Source organism: Nycticebus coucang, chromosome 16, assembly GCF_027406575.1.
Source record: "Nycticebus coucang isolate mNycCou1 chromosome 16, mNycCou1.pri, whole genome shotgun sequence".
NCBI lineage: Eukaryota > Metazoa > Chordata > Mammalia > Primates > Lorisidae > Nycticebus > Nycticebus coucang.
In genome coordinates this window covers 69,601,065-69,621,204 of record NC_069795.1, presented here as the reverse complement: position 1 = coordinate 69,621,204, position 20,140 = coordinate 69,601,065, and the positions used below count along the sequence as shown (strand labels likewise).

The 20,140-nt window shown below is 39.3% G+C and overlaps 1 protein-coding gene across 1 annotated transcript in view; it reads left to right on the top strand.

Moving 5' to 3' along the window:
• Nucleotides 1-20,140, top strand: part of GPR156 (G protein-coupled receptor 156) — a 116,766-nt gene that overhangs the window by 75,748 nt on the left and 20,878 nt on the right. Inside the window, exons 4-6 of the mRNA XM_053564183.1 lie at nt 15,024-15,153; nt 15,451-15,561; nt 19,939-20,064. Of these exons, the coding sequence (XP_053420158.1) occupies nt 15,024-15,153; nt 15,451-15,561; nt 19,939-20,064 (367 nt within the window). The remainder of the gene's footprint in view (nt 1-15,023; nt 15,154-15,450; nt 15,562-19,938; nt 20,065-20,140) is intronic.

The window sequence follows — 20,140 nt, the reverse complement described above, 5'->3', positions numbered from 1 at the left end:
GTAAACTGTATTTTAATATGTTCTCCAGGTGATTATGATACATTCTAAAATTTAAGAGCCATGGCATGATTTCTTTATAAATGCCCATAGTACTTTGTACTATATTATTTACTGCATTATTTCATAACCATGTTTACTTATTCATTTATCCATCTATTTCAATAAATTTTGAGTCCTCAAAGTCAAATACAGTAATTTTGCATCCTAGCACCTGCCACATGGTCTAACACATAGGAAGTGCTTGATAAGGGTTCAGCATACTAAAACATATTCCCTGCCCCTCCCCTCCAGGATTCCATCCAGTTAGAGTACTACAAACGTAGAAAGATATCCCATGTTCATAGATTGAAATAATTAACATTATTAAAAAGTCCCAATGAAATCCCTACCAAAATTCCAATGTCAGTTTTCACAGAAACAGAAAAAAATCCAAAAATTCTTATGAAAAACAAAAAAGGCCCCAAATAGCCTAAGCAATCTTGGGAAAAAAAAAATAAAGCTGGAGGCATCACACTACCTGATTTTAATATCTACACAAAGCTATAGTAATCAAAACAGCATGATACTGGAATAAAAACAAACACATAATCCAATGGGACAGAACAGAGAGCCTAAACATAAATCCATGCATTTACAGACAATTGATTTTTGACAAAGTTCCCAAGGACACATAAAATGGAAAGGACAATCTGTTTAATAAATAGTGTTGTGACAACTGTTTATCAACATGCAAAAGAATGAAGTTGGACTCTTATCTCATACCATATGCAAAAGTCAGCTCAAAATGGATTACAGATTTAAATGTAAGACCCGATACTGTAAAACTACTAGAAGAAAACAAAGGGGAAAAGCTGCTGACATTGGTCTGGTAGTGATCTTATTTTAGATAAGATCCCAAAAGCACAGGAAACCAAAGCAAAAATAGACAGATGGGATTACATCAGACAAAAAAGCTTTTTTGTACAGCAAAGTGTGTATGTTGTCTCTTCACCGTATACAAAATAGACAATCTACAGAATGAAGAAAATATTTGCAAATCATACATCTAACAAGAGGTAAATATGCAAAAAAATATAAGAGATTCAAATCAATAGCAGGAAAGCAACCTGATTAAAAAATGGATCAAGGACCTGAATAGACATTTCTCAAAAGAAGATATATAAATGGCCAGCAGTTATATGAAAAATGCTCAACATCACTAATAATCACAAAAATGCAAATTAAAACCACAATGAGATAGCACCTCACACCTGTTCAAATAAGTATTATCAAAAAGATGAAAGATGAGTATTGGAAAGAGTGGAGAGAAAAGGGAAGCTTTGTATACCATTGGGGGAATATAAATTAAATTATGGAAAATATTATGGATGTTCCTCAAAAAATTAAAAATAAAACTACCACATGATCCAGCAATTCCACTTCCAAATATATATCCAAAGGAAATGAGATCAGTATGTGGAAGAGATATTTGTACTCCCATGTTCATTGCAGCATTATTCCCAATAGCCAAGATGTGAAACCAAGAGTCCATCAACAAAAGAATGGATGAAAGAAAATGTGGTATATGTTTACAATGGAGTACTATTCAGCCTTAAAAGGAAGGAAATCCTGGCTTGGCACCTATAGCTCAGCTGCTGAGGCGCCAGCCACGTATACCAGAGCTGGTGGGTTCGAATCCAGCTGGGGCCTGCCAAACAACAATGAGAACTGCAACCAAAAACTATCTGGGCATTGTGGTGGGCACCGGTAGTCCCAGCTACTTGGGAGGCTGAGGCAAGAGAATCGCTTAAGCCCAAGACCTTCAGGTTGCTGTGAGCTGTGACACCATAGCACTCTATCCAGGGTGACATAGTGAGACTCTGTCTCCAAAAAAAAAAGAAAAAAGGAAGGAAGGAAATCCTGTCATTTGCAACAACAGAGGTGAACCTGGAGGACGTTGTGCTAAGTGAAATAAGCCAGACATGGGACAAATACTACATGATCTCATGTGTGAAACCTAAAGAAATTGAACTCATACAGATAGAGGGTAGAATGGTATTTTATAGTTGCCAGTGAGTGACTGGGGTCAGAGTGGAAGGTGGAAATGGGGCACCGTTGGTCAGATCAGAGCGTACAAAGTTTCAGTTAGAATGAACAAGTTCTGGAGAGCTATTGTGCAGCTTGGGGACTATAGTTGTATACTTGAAGAATGACGAAAGATTATATTTTAAATGTTCTTACCACAAAAAAATAATAATAATAAGTATGTGAGGTGATGGGTATGTAATTACCTTGATTTAATCACTTCACAACATATACATATATAAAAACATCATGTTGTATACCATAGATATAAAATATTTGTCGATTATACCTAAATAAAGCTGGGAGAAAAAAACACTGGAAATAATCTAAATGTCCTTCAACAGGTGAATACATAAACTGTGGGACATCCATACAATAGGATACTACCCAGCAATAAAAATGGAACTAACTATTGATATCATGCAACAACATGTATGTATCTCAAGGGAATTATACTGAGTACAAAACTCCACTCTCAAAAGCTTAGACATTGTATGGTTACATTTATATAACATCCTGGAAAGAAAATTTATCATGATGGAGAATAAATCAGTCATTGCCAGGAGTTAGGTAGGAGAAAGGTTTGACTATAAAGGGTGGTGTGAGGGAATTGTGTGTGTGTGCACATATGTGTGTGAGCGAGAAGAGTTCAGTATCCTGGCTCGATGCCTGTGGCTCAAGCAGCTAAGGCGCCAGCCACATATACCTGAGCTGGCGGGTTCAAATCCAGCCTGGGCCCGCCAAACAACAATGACAGCTGCAACCAAAAAATAGCCGGGCATTGTGGTGGGCACCTGTAGTCCCAGCTGCTTGGGAGGTGGAGGCAAGAGAATCGCTTGAGCCCAGGAGCTGGAGGTTGCTGTGAGCTGTGATGCCACAGCACTCTACCCAGGGCAACAGCTTGAGGCTCTGTCTCAAAAAAAAAAAAGAGTTCAGTATCCTGATTATGGCTGCGATTACATGTGATAAATTTCACAGAATTACACACACACACAGAAAGAGTGTACATAAAAACTGGTGAAATTCAAAGAGGGCTCATATCAGGCATCCTCATACTTTTTAAACAGGGGGCCAATTCACTGTCCCTCAGACTGTTGGAGGGCCGGACTATAGTTTAAAAAAAAAAAAAAAACTATGAACAAATTCTTATGCACACTGCACATATCTTATTTTGAAGTAAAAAAACAAAACGGGAACAAATACAATCACACGGCCTCATGCAGCCCCCGGGCCACAGTTTGAGGACCCCTGGTAACATTGCAGCAATATCAATTTCCTGGTTTTGATCATGTACTCTGGTTATGTAAGATGTTATTGGGAAAGATGAATAAAGGGTACACAGGAACTCTGTAAACTGTTTTTGCAACTTCTTGTGAGTCTTAAATAATAAAAAAATAAAAAAAATTTTGAGAAAAAGAAAGCACAGAGAGCTTTAGTGATAGTTAAATTAGAAAGTTCTGCTTGCCATAATGCTAAGCCCAGAAAGTGGAAAGCTTGCTGCTGGTGGAGGTGGGAAAGGAGGAAAGAGAAGCGGTAGACACAGCCTCTCTCCTGTCAGACTCCTTGCTCAGGGAACAGTGTGTGTTGGGCCTGGAGAAGGAAGAGGAAAATCTTTCCTCAATAGGACTAGGTGGGACAATGGAGAGAAGAGGATAAAAGTTCTTTTAACAGTGTTCATAAAAGGTTAAGTATGTGAATGGTGAAAGATTAAATTAAATGGTATAAGAACTCAGGCTCTCCAATCAAACCCCACCTCCAATCCCAACTCTATCACTTACTAGTCACGTGGTTTGATCACTCTATTGAACTTTTCTAAATCCTGTTTCCCTATTTAAATACAGGAATAATGATACTACCCATCTCAGAAGGCTGTGACAATTACAGCAGACAGTGTATGCAGAGCACTTAGTAACTGCTTAGCATGTATTAAATATATACTCAATGTTGGCTGCCCTTTTTGATATTATTTTATCATTACCAATATTCTAAGAAGTAAAAAAAAATTGCACTCAGATCATTCTGACTATAATGTAATTTTTTTAAAACAAGGGTCTTGCACTGTTGCCCAGGCTAGAATGCAATGGTATTGCATAGCTTGCTGCAGCTTCAAACTCCTGGACTTAAGTGACCCTCAGCCTCCTGAGTAGCTGAGACTGTAGTGCACTACCACACGTCTAATTACTCAATTTTTTGTAGAGAGGCTCTCTCTATGTTGCTCAGGCTAGTCTCAAACTCCTGGCCTCAAGTGATTCTTCCACCCACCCCTCCCAAAGTGCTGGGATTACAAGCACGAGCCACCACACTTGGCCTCTAATGTAATTTTGATGATTCAAAAGTTCTTCAGGATCTGTCAGTTCTTTTCCAAATTCATAAAGTCAGCACTTAGTTCCTATATGTGTAAATACAATTTAGCTTAAAATCAGTAGTTGTTACTTTCTATTACGTATCTCTTACATGCTTTTCACTTTACACGCATTATCTCTAACCTTCATAGCATGCAGGGTAAATACTATTTTCCCCATTTTCAGATGAAGAAACTGCTTCAGCGTGGTTAGGCGAATCACCCAATATACATAGATAGGTGTGCTCCCAAAGATGCGCTACGTCTTATTTTCAGGGGACGTCTTATTTTCGGGGAAACAGGGTAGTAAATCCCAGGCAGTCTGATTTTGAAGCTGTTTCTACTACACCATCTTACCTCAATATTAGTCCATTAAAGATGCATAAACATACACGGACACACAGTCTCTTAGTTCTTTTTATATCAAATTACAGGACAGACTATATAACTCTTGCCACAGCCTGAGGCAGACACTTCCAAGCCATTGTTGGGGCCAAGACTTAGAGACATTAGACAATGACAGAAATCAAGAACCTGAAGCCGACTGTAGCAAGAATTCAGACTGACGTTCCAGCCACTTAGGCAAATCCAGGAGGCATGATGTGAGTGAGAGCCAAGGTCCAAGTTCCAAGCCAGCCATCAGAATCTGAAGGGGCTGGCAAAGTCCCGCAGAAGGCACTTTGGGCTTTGTGCACCCCAGGGGACTCAAGACAGCCTCCTGTCTCCTCTTGATGACTCTGCCAGCTAAACGGGGCCTTTGAAGGGCCTCAGTTGAGGGCAGGTGAAAACCTTTGTCCTACCAGCACTACTCCAGGGTATTAGAAATCAGGCCCTGGGCTCAGGTTCAGTAGGATCTAAACAGGGTCCCAGGCATCAGGACGTCTGGATTAGCTGTCCCAACGTGGTCCCTACCTGGCTGTAAAACCACATGAAAGTTCCTTCATCTTAAAATGAAGGAATAATTTCAGGTCACTGTTTTCAGGCTGTGTTCCTCAGCACGCTGGGACCCAGCCCTGCCCTAGGGAACCGGTCGGAGTGCAGTGGTAGGGAGCAGGCAGGCCCTGCCTTCACAGCACTGTTCCTTTGATCTCTTCCAAGTGCTGACTTCTGAGAACCCTCTAATTCTAATGACATATACAGTTTAGCAAACATTTAAGAAGTTTCTATTAGGTCCAGGACCTCAAAGAAGGTGCTGATGGGAGCAATGGTGATTAAAACCCAGTCCCAGACCCATGAACTCTGAATTCTGGCCTAGTGGGGAACAGCTCTAGGAGCTGGAGTTGTTGAGTTCTTCTCAGGTTCCCAATGTTCTCCGGCCACTAACCTGAGGCAACCTGAGGATGAGAAGAGGGGAAGGAAACTTAAGGCAGGCAGTCTTTCCTGCCTCTGAGAGATCAATTTACACATCTCCTGGTAGCTGATCACATTCTGGTTCAGCAGCAGACTCCTCCTGACTGTTTCCAAGAGCTGACTGTTCTATGCTTTATGCCCTACTTAAAATCAGGGCATCTGCTTTGCCCTTTTGGAATAGCTCAAGTCTCCTGCTAGGAATTGCTCAAGGCTTTTTCCTGCAGCTAAAAGGAGAAAGGAAGTCGAAATCACTGCCTTATAAATTATAGTACATGTTGTAACCGTAGGGTCTATGGTTTTAGGAAAAGAAAGGATTGATGTGTGTTTCTGGTGTTCCCCTCCCAACCCTGCCCCTGGCCCTGTACCCTGTTGTTTAAAGGCACAATTAAGGGCATGTGGGCAGCAGAGCCAGCTGTGAGGATGCGGGCTGGGCAGGAGCTGGTGCCGAGGAGAGAGAACAGGTGTTTCTCTCTGAAGGCGTTACTCCAGTAAGGCACAGTTGATGTCATAGTCAGTGTCTGTGTCACCTGCTCCTCTCTGAATTCTTAATGCTGGCTCCAAGATGAGGTAAACAAGGGAGAAAACTCCTCAAAACAGCATAAAAATTCTATTTTTCTATTTCTGAAAAAAAAGGCACAATTAAAATAGATTTATAATTGCATGAGATATGGCAAAAATATATCTGGAAACTGATTTTTTAAAAAATTCAATGTGGCATGTGGTCATAATACTCCTAAGTAAAGCCATACAACCCTTCCAGTAAGGGGACCCTTTGGGGTTTTTTCCTCCTTTCTCCTCATCAGTTTACCTTGAATTTATCAGTACACTTCTTCACTTCCTAAAGTGCAGTTGTTACAATGAGATTATAGTCATTTGGTCTTATGTCTGAATTTCCATATTTCAACTTGTAAATTTCCATATTTCAATTGTAAGGACACATTTTTTAAGTTGATCCTTAAGCCGAGTTATAGTCCAATAGAGCTATGAATTCTGAAATTTGTACATGTCAATTTATATGTATATTCAGATATTAATATTCATAGTAGACATACATTCATATACATATACAGGGACAGCTCTGATGACCACTCCAGAAAAAAGAGTTCCAAAATTGCTTTGGAGGGTAGACTAGGCGCTGGTGTCAGTGCGTAGCTTCACAAGAGGAGTACTTTGGAGGTGACATAGTGATATTCAGTAATGAATATATAACACTTTCTCTAGGATAAGTTCGTGATCTTACTTGTCTGACCCCATACATAGATTTTGTTAAGTATCCCGCTGTATGTTGAGATAACAACTCCCAATATGAAATTAAAATGTTATTCCATCTAAAAGAAGAAAAGAAAGAATAAGAAAGTTGTATCTGCAGTGAAAAAATTAGAAACCAAGGAGGTAGTGTCCTAATGAGCTGAAGGCAGAGATTAGATCTCAATTGCCTTCCTATCTCCAGTTCTGAATACCCCAACAAGTTGAGATTTAGGAATTGTTGAATTAATTATTTGATACATGGAGATCATTAAAGTGATAACTAAGAAAGCATGGAAACACTGAAGTCATCTGCTAATGGAGATTTAGGGAGCAGAAATTTTTAACTAAATATTTTGTTTGGTTGATTGATTAATTTGTTTGATTGATTGATTAATTGTAAATTGTACTGCATTTCTGGTAATCAGGTCAGCCTGTTGTGCGTGGTTAAGGAAAAGAGGCAGAAATGCAAAGTGTGACTGGCTTATTAAACCAGGGGTGTGGGAAAGAAATTTGCCTTTAGAATAACTTGAAAAGGGAAGAGCTAGACCGGAACTTTGGTTTAACCAGATCCCAGCACTGCTACCCATTCAGCTATTCTGTGGGCAGAATGCCTTTGTTCTTCCAGGTGCTCTCCACCTTCAGCAGCTGTGGGCCTGAAATGACAGAACAGGGGAGAGGGAGCTCACTCTCAAGCCCTCTGGGAAAGCAGGTGAATTCAGAGAGGCCAGGCCCACCCAGGACAAATGGTAATGCTGAATGTTTTGGCTCATGATAAAACATAATTTACTGGCTTCAAGGATGTAAAAAGAAGACATGCTTCCTAGCCCAGCTGCAAGGACCAATTCAGTCTAAGATCAGCAGATTTTCTGAAGCCTGGGAATGGGACGCATGTTCTTAACCTCCACTGAGAGTCTGTAATCTGTGTGGTCGTGAAGATAAGTTGTCGTCCATCAACTACTCTACAAGGGCTTCATATCCCTGGACCTGCATGGCGCTCAGCATGCGATGTAAGAGACATATTGGAAAAAGAATTTCCTGGGGGAATTCCCTAGGAAGAATCCAGCCAATGAGAAGGAATCTCTCAAATGGCCTGATCTCATTGGAGACAAATATATATATGCACGTGCATCTGTGAATACACACTGACCAAGACGCTGCACTTTTCTAGAAACAAAAAAAAATGAAAAAGCAAAAAGCTTCACACATGTCCCACTAAGATCCTTTTGAGCACCATGCTGAAAGGGGAAAGCAAAGGAAGGGCCAACCCAGACAACCAAGTTTTTAGTGAGGGATTGGGCTATGGAGATTTGCTAAATGGTCAAAACACAGTGACTATGGAAGTCCAGTGCACTCAGAGCCCCCAAATTATCTCTGGCCCATTTATATTCAGTAATGTCAGAAAATTCTTAGCCATTGCAGGGAAGACCATGGGGATCCTCCTAAAACCACTACCATCACCCAGAATGGGCCCCTCTTGTCTGAACACACAGGCTTTTAACCCATTGATGACTCTCCCTCTGACTCTCAGGCGTCCCTGATACTGTAGAGAGCCATTGGGCTCATCTGCCTTGCCCTTATCCTTCTGTCTGACAGAAGAGAACGTTGACAGGAAAAAATGAGAACAGTAAAGAGAATAAAGAAAGGAAGAAAAACCGGGGCTTCCAGTTCCATTAATGAGTTCATCATTCAACAAATAGTTGTGGAACATTTACCATTTTCCAAAAACTATGCTAGGAGCTGGGTTTTAAATGAATAAAAAACAGCTTGGCTTTTGAGGAGTGAAAGCTGTCTGTTGGGGCTAACATAAAAAGGCAGTAATATAACCTAACAATTGTGTTGATGCACATAGAACCAGGTGGTATGGAGACATAGAAGGAAGGTATGGGGACACCAGACCCGGACCAAGGGCATCATCCAGACAGATACATGCCCTCATTTCTTTGAATATAATGAGTTAATCGCTCACAATGAGAATAAAAAGAAATACCTGCTAGAACAAATTTAAAAATTGGTGATATAGTACTGTTGGGTGATTGATGTTGTAGACCCTTGATTTTGGTGGCAACAATCTGCAAAGTTGTATAACTTTCTCCTACACACTCAGCTGCCTGATGTGAAAGCAGACAATGGATTATAATTTTTATCTGAGTTTTATTGGACAGATGCTGCAGAAGGGCTTTTGTTGGAAAGGGAATTGAGTGTTGTTGAGATCAACAGTTCAGAAAACCAGTCAGGAGGTTGAAATTGGGTAGAGAAAGGAAGAGACTGACAGACGGTGTCAAAGCAAAAACCCAAGTAACAGAGATCCGTAGGGTGTCAGTGATCATGAGAGTTAGGAGTAAGTGTGTGAGACAGCTGGAGGCCAGTGGAGTGGCCCATCCACTCAAGTGTTGGTCGGGTATCTCCAGTGTCCAGGCAGCATTCTAGTGCGGAGAAGACCTCATGATCAAGTCTAATTGGGAGAAGAAAACAATGAGCAAGAATGATAATACACAAGTCGTTATGTAGTATGTTAAAAGGTTGTAAGTACTATGAGAGGATGGGGAAGGAAAGAACAGCAGGATAAGAAGGATTCAGAATTCTGGGAGGAATAGTCTGATTTTAAATGGGGTTGTCATCATAGCCCTGGTTGAAAAGGTAACATTTGAACAAGAAATCAAGGGAAAAAGAGAATGAACCATGCATACATGTGGGTTGAAATATTCCAGGCACAGAGAGCAGACTTCAAAGCCTCACGGTGTCTGAGTGTCTGGTCTTCTCAAGCAACAACCAGGAGGCTGTGTGTCTGGAGTGGAGCAGGCATGGGGAAGAAGTAGGAAATGAGGTAGAGAAAAAATGGGGACCAAATGCGTAAGCTTTGTAGACACTGGTAAAGACTGGCTTTTCCTCTGGAAAATGGAGAGCCATTGTGGGGTTTTGAGCAGAGAATCACATGACCTTATTTGTCTTTAATGGATCACTCTGGCTGCTCTGTTAAAAATAGACTTTGGGGAAGTTACAGGGTAGAAACAGGGAGACCAGCAAGGAGGCTGTGACAATAATCCAAATGAGAAATGCAAAGTAAACTTTGATCAGGTGGTGGCAGCAGAGGTGGTGAAAAGTGGCTGGATTCTGGATGTATTTCAAGGATAGAGCCAACAAGATCTCAGAACAGATTGGATGTGGGTGGTGAGCAAGAGTTAGGATGACACCAAGGTTTTTGGTCCAAGCAAAGGGAAAGATAGACTTGCTGTTATCTGAACTAGAGTATAATGTGGTAGAAAGTTGAGGGACTAGGGGTCACAGACAGTGCCGTATGAGCTCTTTCCTTTTTTTTTATCAGTGAACTCCATTGGGACCATTTTGCACACACTCTCATGCCAAAATTTTCATTAAGATTTTCCTAACTTTCTCTATTGATATTTACTTGGTCTGCTATGCTTCTCACAGACAGCCAGTGATTTTGACGCACAATTTAATGAATTTTTGCAATGTTTTTGTCAGTGCTGCTCATTGCCAGCCTCCCTGACTGCTCTTCATCAGTGATACTTTTCTCTTTCCTCAGAAAAATGTTTAACCCATTTGTACACTGCTGTTTTCTTCATGGCATTATCCCCATAATCTTGGACAAACATATCCCTGATTTCACTTCCACTCTTGCCAAGTGTAACGAGAAATTGAATGTTTGTTCATTGCTCTAATTCAAGCTCCATCTGACGTTCTTGCAATGGCACACAAAAACACGCAACAACAATAGTGAATGCCACTCAGCACAAACACAGCTATAAGATACTGATATGCTAAGGTTATAAAACCTTACTTAGCTCTTTCTACAGTGCCACCAATGTAAACACATGATGGCAAGTTCCCACAATGGCGAGTTCACCAACTTGTCAGACCTCTTCTACACTAGAAATAAGCAAGATAGCAAAAGATCAAATTTACTAAGCATATCAGATAACATGATAAAGCTGTTTGGAGGGTTTTTTCTTTTTTTTTTTTGAAATAGATTTATAATCCCCTTATAGCATGGATCAAACACAGTGGATTAAAAATAAATTTCCATAATTTAAACCTTAATCATTTTATTGGAAATATTTTTGGAAAGTGATTAATATTTGTTTTTAGATATGTTAAAACTCAGTGATATCATTTATATCAATTCTTGGAGCATTTTAGAAAGCATGGAAGGCACAGTCGTGTGATGTTTTAGGAAGGTTTGATCAGTCATAGCATACCAGAAAGCATTTTCTACCCCGTTTTCAGGCCATGTTTCCAAACTCAATAACTCCAAATATTACTAAACCCTCAAGTTGGGACATCATATCATTGAACTGGTGGATGTCACTTAAGTGTCTGAATTCATTAAAGACTATTGAAATGATAAGCTGGGATTATACATCTTCTGCAGATGGAGATGGATATTTATCTAGAGGTGTTTGAGACCTGACTTGAGAATAGAAAAATCAAGCACGCTCTTGCCTTACATTTCTAGTCAATAAATAAAGAGGAGGCGATAACCACATGATCTTTTTTTTTTTTAAATCTCGCCTTGTTTCTGACTGCTCATTAACCCAAGCTAGGCTTTTAGTGTTTCAAAAATGAACACAAGTAATCTAGATGGTACTGGCTATTTATAATTAAGTATACAATGCTTAAATCTTCTTGCTTTGTGGAAATTATGTGTGTTTGTGACTAAAATATTCAACCATGTAAGCTTCATCATTTAGTTCAATAGATAAATATAAATGACATTGGTGGTTGAATTCCTACCAAAGTGGCAAAGACATTCCCTAGACATATATAATTTATCAGTTGAATTGGTGATGATTCACCTTTCAGTGACTTCACAGGTGTTAACACGGCCAAGTAAAATAGGGAAATCATCTTCTATTCATTTTTCCCCTAAGGCAAGTTTTCAGTAAAATTATTCAGGAAAAGTATCAAAATATATAAGTCCATAGCATGTCTATTTGAACAATGAATTAGCATCAGCATCTGAGATGTGGACTATGTGATGTATACTTTGTCAAAAATCACCAAATTTAGCTCAATCTAAATAAATCAGAGAGGGAAGGAATTCCAAGTCAGGAGTTCATGTGGTGCTGCATCACTCAAAGAAAACCTGATTGCACAGTGGTGGTCAAATAAAATGGATTGAAGAAGAGAGAACTCTACCCATGAGTTGTGCAGACACGATAGACGCGTGGCTGTGAAATTCAGACAGTTGCTCGGTGAAGAGGTCACCCTAAGATAGCCATGGCTTGTGTGTAGGCACATGTGAGTGGCCATGGGGAAGAACAGACTGTTGTTGGCCTTCTAGGAGCCCACCCCCTGGTTTTGCCACTGCCCAAGCTTCTGACTACACCAAATAGCCAGTCCCAGATTAGTAATGCCCTCTGTTCTAAATCAGTGTCAGCACTGATCTTTTTTTTTTTCACTTTAAAAAAATTTTTAATGTGAGGGTACACATGATTAAGTTACATTGTTTGCATTTGTAAGGTAAAATCAGAGTTGTAGTTGTTTCCTTCACCCAGGGAAGGAAACATACTTACAACATACCCATGCTTTGTTCTCTTTAGGGGTCTTGTCAATATATTATTTTTCTTTAAAAAGAAAGGTCTTTGTAAAGCTGCTGGTTATCATTGTTCTTACTTCTGTAGTTAATATTCACTCACCGCATACTTTATGTGGAGAAACAAAGACAGTAATGATGATCACTCTCTCTAAGTCTGCAGTTTGAAGACATTAGACCTGAATGAGTAAATGGATAGTAGAATAGGGCTACACCTTGAACTTCAACACAGGGCACTTAAGGAAAGCAGTAGAAGATTGTACTTCACACATGTAACTCTTTTGCTAAGTGATAAAGGTGGTATTTTAAGAAAATAACATACAGGATCTATTAAACGGGAAAAAGAAATACATGTTACAGAGGGCAGAAGGTGACACCCAAAATCTAAAAATTAATATTTTTGCACCACCTTAGAATTTGCAGTTTTGACACACACCTCATTTAATCCTCACAATAATCTGTGGGGTAGATACAAAAAAAATGATATTATGTTCATTTTACAGATGAAAAAACCCGAGCCTGTTTCCACATTAAATGGGCTCAGCGTCACCCTGCCGTGCGTGAGTAGCAGAGCCAGTACTCCCACCTGTTACACTAGATTCCAGTCCCCTTATTCATCACGCGACTATATCTTGGATAAACATACTGGCAGGAATAGAGAGTTAGGGAAACTCGGAGGAACTTTGAAATAAAAAGTGACAGAATTTGGCAATTCATTTGGGTATATCTGATAAAGAAACAGAAGAAGGAAAAGCTGTCTACTAGGTTTCTAAAACCTGGAAGAGGAAAATGGTGGAATTAATAACATCAGCAGTTAATGTTCACAACATCCAAATCTATGTGCCAAACACTTTGCCATATTGCCTCATTAAATCCTTACAATTCTTTGGGGAGTTTTGAGGGAAGATATTGTAATTATTATTATTTCCATTTAACAAAGGATGTAGATCAAAGTTGTTTCTCCTTTTAGGAAAAGAAAAGAAATCTTCTCTCCAAGATGAGGTTAGGCTCAACTGGACGCATGGGCCAATGGTGACAGTACTAGTGGCCTGAGTCCCAAGAGCAGTGGTTTGGTCTTCTTGTATGAACATACTGCATTGCGAGCCATGAAGTAACCAAGCTGGACCCATGGTGGTTATGGCATTTGCAAATCCAGCACTGTCAAACAGTTTACTGTCTCCTAGGTACTTTGCGTCATTGAAATAGGCTGCACTAAGTGGATGGTTTTGCTTAGCCCTGGCCTTTAAGGTGGACGGCCAGGTAATCAAGAGACATAGATAAGAATGCTTTCCTTCTTAGTTATTATTTGAAAATGAAAGCATTACGTATATATCCCTGAGACTATGTACATACTCATCAAATGACTATTAGTAGAAATGTTGCATTTTGTAGAGTATTATTTAGATTAAAATTCTTAAATGCAATTGCATTCCTTCTTGATACTTGTTACTTTTAATTAATGATTATCAGTCTCTTCCCCATGTACACCCAGCTCCTGAACCTCTGTTGCTGTCCAGGGTTTGTCTGGAGACCACAATCATCCATGTCTCCCTCTCCCCTTCCAACTGCTCTCCAACCTCATTTAAAACTACTTGGAAAAGACCATTCCCCAATTTCCTGCTCTTGATTCCTGCTTCCCATTTCTCTCTTGTTAAGTAGAAAGAGGAAAACAATTTACGTATAAAGTGAATAGTGGCCAGGCGTGGTGGCTCACATCTGTAATCCTGGCACTCTGGGAGTGGGTGGATCACCTGAGCCCAGGAGTTCTAGACCTGCTTCAGCAAGAGCGAGAGACCCCATCTCTACTAAAAACAGAAAAACTAGCCAGGTCTTGTGGTGGGTGCCTGTAGTCTTAGCTACTCAGGAGGCTGAGACAAGAGGATCACTTAAGCCCAAGAGTTTGAGGTTGCTGTGAGCTATGATGCCAAGGCACTCTACCCAGGGCAACAGAGTGATATTCTGTCTCAAAAATACATCCATGCATACATACATACATATGTACGTACATAAATGGATAAAGTGAATAGAATATGAAGAAAATCCCAAACCCCTTTCCAAGCAGCAGTTTCTCTTACAGTTCATTTCTAGAAGCTCTGAACTGTCTCTCTAGCTATTCACCTGCTGATTATTTATTCACTCAGCTGCATACAGCGGTCCCATGGCAACCATAGATTTCATGGATAGAATCTTACCTCTTCTCTGATACCACCTGTTTATAGGTAGTCAGCCTTCTTTTAAAAGACTTGAAGTTATATATACGCAAGAAGTGCCAGAATTTCATTCTTTTTGAAAATAAATTTAAATAAATCATGAGTTTTCACAGGGCTACAAAGTGGTTTCTTCCCCACAGCCCTTCACCCAGAGGCTGCATTGGAGACACTGCTGGTGGGGAAGCTTTGATCTTTATAGGTCATGGACCTCAGGGCAAAGGGCCCTGGCTGTGTCTTTCTTCCTGATCCCTTCTAGGATTGTGAAGATGTCCAGTCCCAATCTAAACATTGTGACCTTACTGGGCAGCTGTCTGACTTACAGCAGTGCTTACCTCTTTGGGATTCAAGATGTTTTCATTGGGAGCTCAATGGAAACTCTCATTCAGGTAGGTAAAGTTTTTAAATTTAGTTTTGAATGTAGTATTAAAGTTTTGATGATTTTTTGTGAAGTGTCTCATTGAAGTTATAAATTCTGATGATTTTTGAAGCCAACTGCTCCTGTGGGTAGGGGTTACCTTCATCCTTTGTGTGGGTGCTTTTAGAGGCAATCCTTGGAACCCTTAGAAAGGTAGCCTTCCACCCCGTGCCTTCTTGTGGGTCCGAGGCTTTGCAGATCACAGTTTGTGGGGAACCAACAAAGCTTCCTCTCTTGTGACTCTTGATTCTGTCCCCTTCACCTGTAGATAAGGCTGTCCATGCTGTGCATTGGGACCTCCCTTGTGTTTGGCCCCATTCTGGGGAAGAGCTGGCGACTCTACAAGGTGTTTACCCAGAGGGTCCCAGACAAGAGAGTGGTGAGTAGGTGGCAAGTACACAGTGCTTGGCTGCAGATGGCCTCTCCACTATTGATTAAAGGCTAGAGAAGCTTGTGTGGATTTCTGAGTCCTGCTCCTTTTAGGACATCTGAAGTTCTTGTTTGTCACTTGAATGCTTGGACTTGTGTGGCCTCATAAAGCCACAGGCCTGGAGGGCTGAGGGTCAGTGCTGTTGGAGGACAGGTCTTTGAATCTGGGCCCCGTGTATATGGGTAAGTGAGCTGGTCAATACCTGGTGCTGGGGTGAGAGGGAACAAGATGCCCAGAGAGACTATTGCTTGGCACAGGGGTAAGTTGGAAGTGAAGAGAGGGAAAGTGATCACAGAGAAGCTATAGCAAGTAAGCAGAGTTATTTCCTTCCCTGGAGTCCAATTCTTTTGTATGAAGAAGGCAGTTCTCTGTACTGAGAAGGGTATGCCTAGAGCAGTGAGCAAGGAAGAGCACACCCATTTAGCAGATATTACAGAATCAGCCCTAGAAGTTCTGTGGCCACCAGATCACCTACATGTCTCTGATATCAGGCATCAATTTAGCTACATTCCCTCATTAGGTTCCCTTATAAGACTGGCCAAACCTCCATGCCTGACCAGCAGCATCTGTGGCTGCAGGCCCAGACCTAATCTATCAATCAGTTGGTGTTTATTTCTCTGGAATTATGGGATTGGTTTTTTTAGCAAATGTTATTGAATCATGGGAAATACTTACCAAAAGCTCAGCTGAGTAACTGTACATATGAAGATGATTGTCTAAAAGGACAAAAAAATTCATCCATCCCTCTAGACTAGAACACTGATTCATTTTTTAAAAACAGCTGTTTTGAGGTATAATTGACACGTAGTGAACTTTACGTATTTAAAGTATATGATTTAATAAATTTTGGCATGCAAACACACCCATGAAACGTGGTGTGTGAAGAACGCGCACACTATTCCCCAAAGCTTCCAGGGGTCCCTCTGTTATCTCCCTCTCCTGTCCAATCTTTACATCCCCATTCCTGTCCTCAGGAAACCAGGGAATTGCTTTCTGTCACTATATATTAGTCTGCATTTTCCAGAATTTCATGTAATTTGTGTAAATGGAATAATACAGTGTTTACTCTTTTTTTTCTTTTCTTTTTTTGGTCTGGCTTATTTTACTCACTGGATTATTTTATGAATATTATAATTATTCTTCCTTGCTGTGTGCACAGTAGTTCTTTCTTTGCTTAGTGGTACCCCAGGGTGTGCACGTACATTTGCTTGTCTGTTCAACCTGTTGATGGATGTTTAGGTTGTTTCCAGTTTGAGGCTATTAAAAACAAAGTTTCTATGAACATTCATGTACAAGTCTTTGTGTAGACTTGTGCTCTCATTTCTCCTGGATAAAAACCTAAGAGTACAATGGTTAGACCATATGGTAAGTATATATTTAATTTTTAAAGAAACTGCCAGACTGCTTTCCAAAGTGGTTGTACCACTCTACATTCCCACCAGCAGTGTATGAGGATCCATTTCCTACACATCCTTGCCAGCACTGGATTTGGTCAGTCTTTTGCATTTTACCTATTCCAGAATTACATGTAGTAGTATGTATCCTTTGGGGTTTTAACTGGCACTTCCCTAATGCAATGGTAAATCAGTGAGTATTCTCTAACTTTCTTCTTCTCTTTCAATGTTGTTTGGCTAATTTAGGTCCTTTGAGTTTCCATATGATTTTTTAAATCAATTTTCCAATTTTTACAAAAACTCTTTTGGGATTTTGATTGGGATTGTGTTGACTGTATGTATCAAATTGTGCTAAATTGACTTCTTACCAACGTTATGTCTTTTGACCCATAAACACATTTATTTTGGTTTTATTTAATTTCTCTCAGCAATTTTTTTGTACTTTTCAATATTGGTCTTTCATATCTTTTATCAAATTGATATTATATTTATATTTATACTTATATCTAAGTATTTTATTTTTATGCTAGTGAACATGTTATTTTTTAAATTTCATTTTCCAATTGTTTGTTGCTAAATATAGAAATATAATTGATTTTTGTATGCTGATCTTCTATGCTGCAACCTTGCTAAACTACATATTAGTTCTAGTAGCTATTTCATAGATTTTATCAGATTTTCATATGATCACATAATCTGTGAAAAAAGATAGTTTCTTTCCATTTTCTTGTCTAATGGTTTGAGGTAGAAATAATAATACAATCATGAACAGAAGTAGTGATAGTTTTCTGTTTTGCTCAGAGTTTTCCATTAAGAATTAATGTTGGCCTGGTGTTTATTGAGATAATTATATGGTTTTTCTCTTTCAGTTTATTGACATGGAAAAATACATTAAATGATTTTAGGATATCAAGCCAACTTTGCATTCCTAGAATAAACTCCACTTGGTCGTGATGTATTTATCCTATTCATGGATTCTTGTATTAATTTTTGTAAAAATTTTACTTGAAATTTGTGTATTTATGTTCTTAATAAATAGGCACTGCAGTTTTCTTTTCTTCTAATATCTTTTCCTAGTTTTGTTACCAAAAGAATGCTGGTTTTATAGAATGAGTTGTGAAGTATTCTTTACTCTTAAATTTCTGGAAGAGTTTGTATATAATTGTATAATTGGCATTCATGTATATGTGTCTTAACATAGCATGTTTTCATTTCTTCCCAGCCCAATCTTTGTGGCATTATCTTTCATTTTAAATATGTTAGAAGACTCACAATTTTTTTGAACAATCAATTATTTTTTAGAGATACTTAAATAATGAAAATTAATCATTTGTTTTCCACGTAGTTACCATTTCCAGTGCTTTTAATTTTCTGTATAGCTCCACAATTTTATTTGATATCATTCACCTTTTTCCTGAAGGATAACTGACCATCTAGTATGGGTGTGGTAATGTTGAATTCTTTCAGCTTTCAGCTTTTGATTATCTGAAAAAAATCTTTGCTTTACCTTTGTTTGCTGAAAGATATATTGCTGGCTATAGAATTCTAGATTGGGGTTTCCTATTTTTCTTTTGGTACTTGGAAGATGTTCCTGCACTTCTTCTCAGTTGGCCTTATTTCTGATGAAAAGTCTGATGTCTTTCTTATCTCTGTTCCTCTACATATAACGTGTCCTTTCACTGTTTGCTTTGAAGATTTTCTCTAGATTTGAATAGTTTGAGTAAGCCACCAATTTGTTTTTATCTTACAAACACCTTGAATCATGTAACTGGTTGTGCTTCTTTCTTTTACTGGCTGTCGAAAGCTCAGATTCACACTTCTGCCCCAATTAATGAATGCTGTACACACTCTGTATTTGAGCTTTTATCATAATTCCCCTTATTTACTCTTTATTGATAATTTCAAAGTTTTAATGCTAGCACAGTATATATTTTTTCTTAATTTTATTTTTGTAGTCACAAAAGTAACACATTCTCTTCATATTAAGTCAAATACAGATGGCCTCCAACTTACAATGGTTTAATTTAAATTGTTTTAACTTTACAATGGTGCAAATGTACTGTATGTACATGTATTTGGTAGAAATCATACTATAAGTACCCAGAAAACCATTCTGTTTTTCACTCAGTATAGTATTTAATAAATTGGATGAGATATTTGATACTTTATTATAAATTAGGATTTGTGTTAGATAACTTTGCCCAATTGTTGGCTAATATAAGTATTCTAAGCACATTTAAGGTAGACTAGGTTAAGCTAGGATATTTGGTAGGTTAGGTGTATTAAATGCATTTTAGACTTACAATATTTTCAATTTACAATGAGTTTATCAGCACATAACCCCATTGTAAGTCAAGGGACATCAGTAGTTCATGTGTGTATAAAGAAAATGCTAATAATTCTTCCTGCACCCACCCCTATCTCCGAATGCTACCCTCTGAGTTAACAGTCATTAATAGTTTAATGTGAAAATTTCTATATCTGTGTATGGGTTCCACACTTATTTATTTTATAAGACCCCTCAAATCCTTTGTAGAAAAAGGTAGGATATGGGAGAGTTAAACAAGTGGAAACGCTTAATGGTAATGATGATATAAACATAGAAGTCATTGCAAATATTTGGTGTCTATTTCCTTTTTTTTGTTTGTTTTTTGCGACACAGTCTCATTTGATTGCCCTTGGGGTCTCGCTTTGGCTCAGGCTGGTCTCGAACCTGTGAGCTCAGGCAGTCCTCCCACCTCAGCCTCCCAAGTGCTGTGATTACTGGCGTAAGCCAACATGCCGGCCTCTATTTCTTTTTTGATGGCTGGATTTGAAGCTCCTTAGTAAGGCTGACCTTCGGAGTCTGTAGCTCAGAGCCTGGGGAATGCTCTAGCCCTTATATCATATAGCCAGCAAACAAGGGGAAGTTTTGACCTGGACTCTTTTGCAGATTATCAAAGACCTGCAATTGCTGGGGCTGGTGGCAGGTCTGGTGATGGCTGATGTGATTCTGCTCGTGACCTGGGTACTGACTGACCCCATCCAGTGTCTCCAGATCCTCAGTGTCAGCATGATGGTGAGGCGCCCAATCCTTATGGGATCTAATTCATGGACCAGTCTGGCTTCTGTGGTTACACAGGGGTCATCCTTGC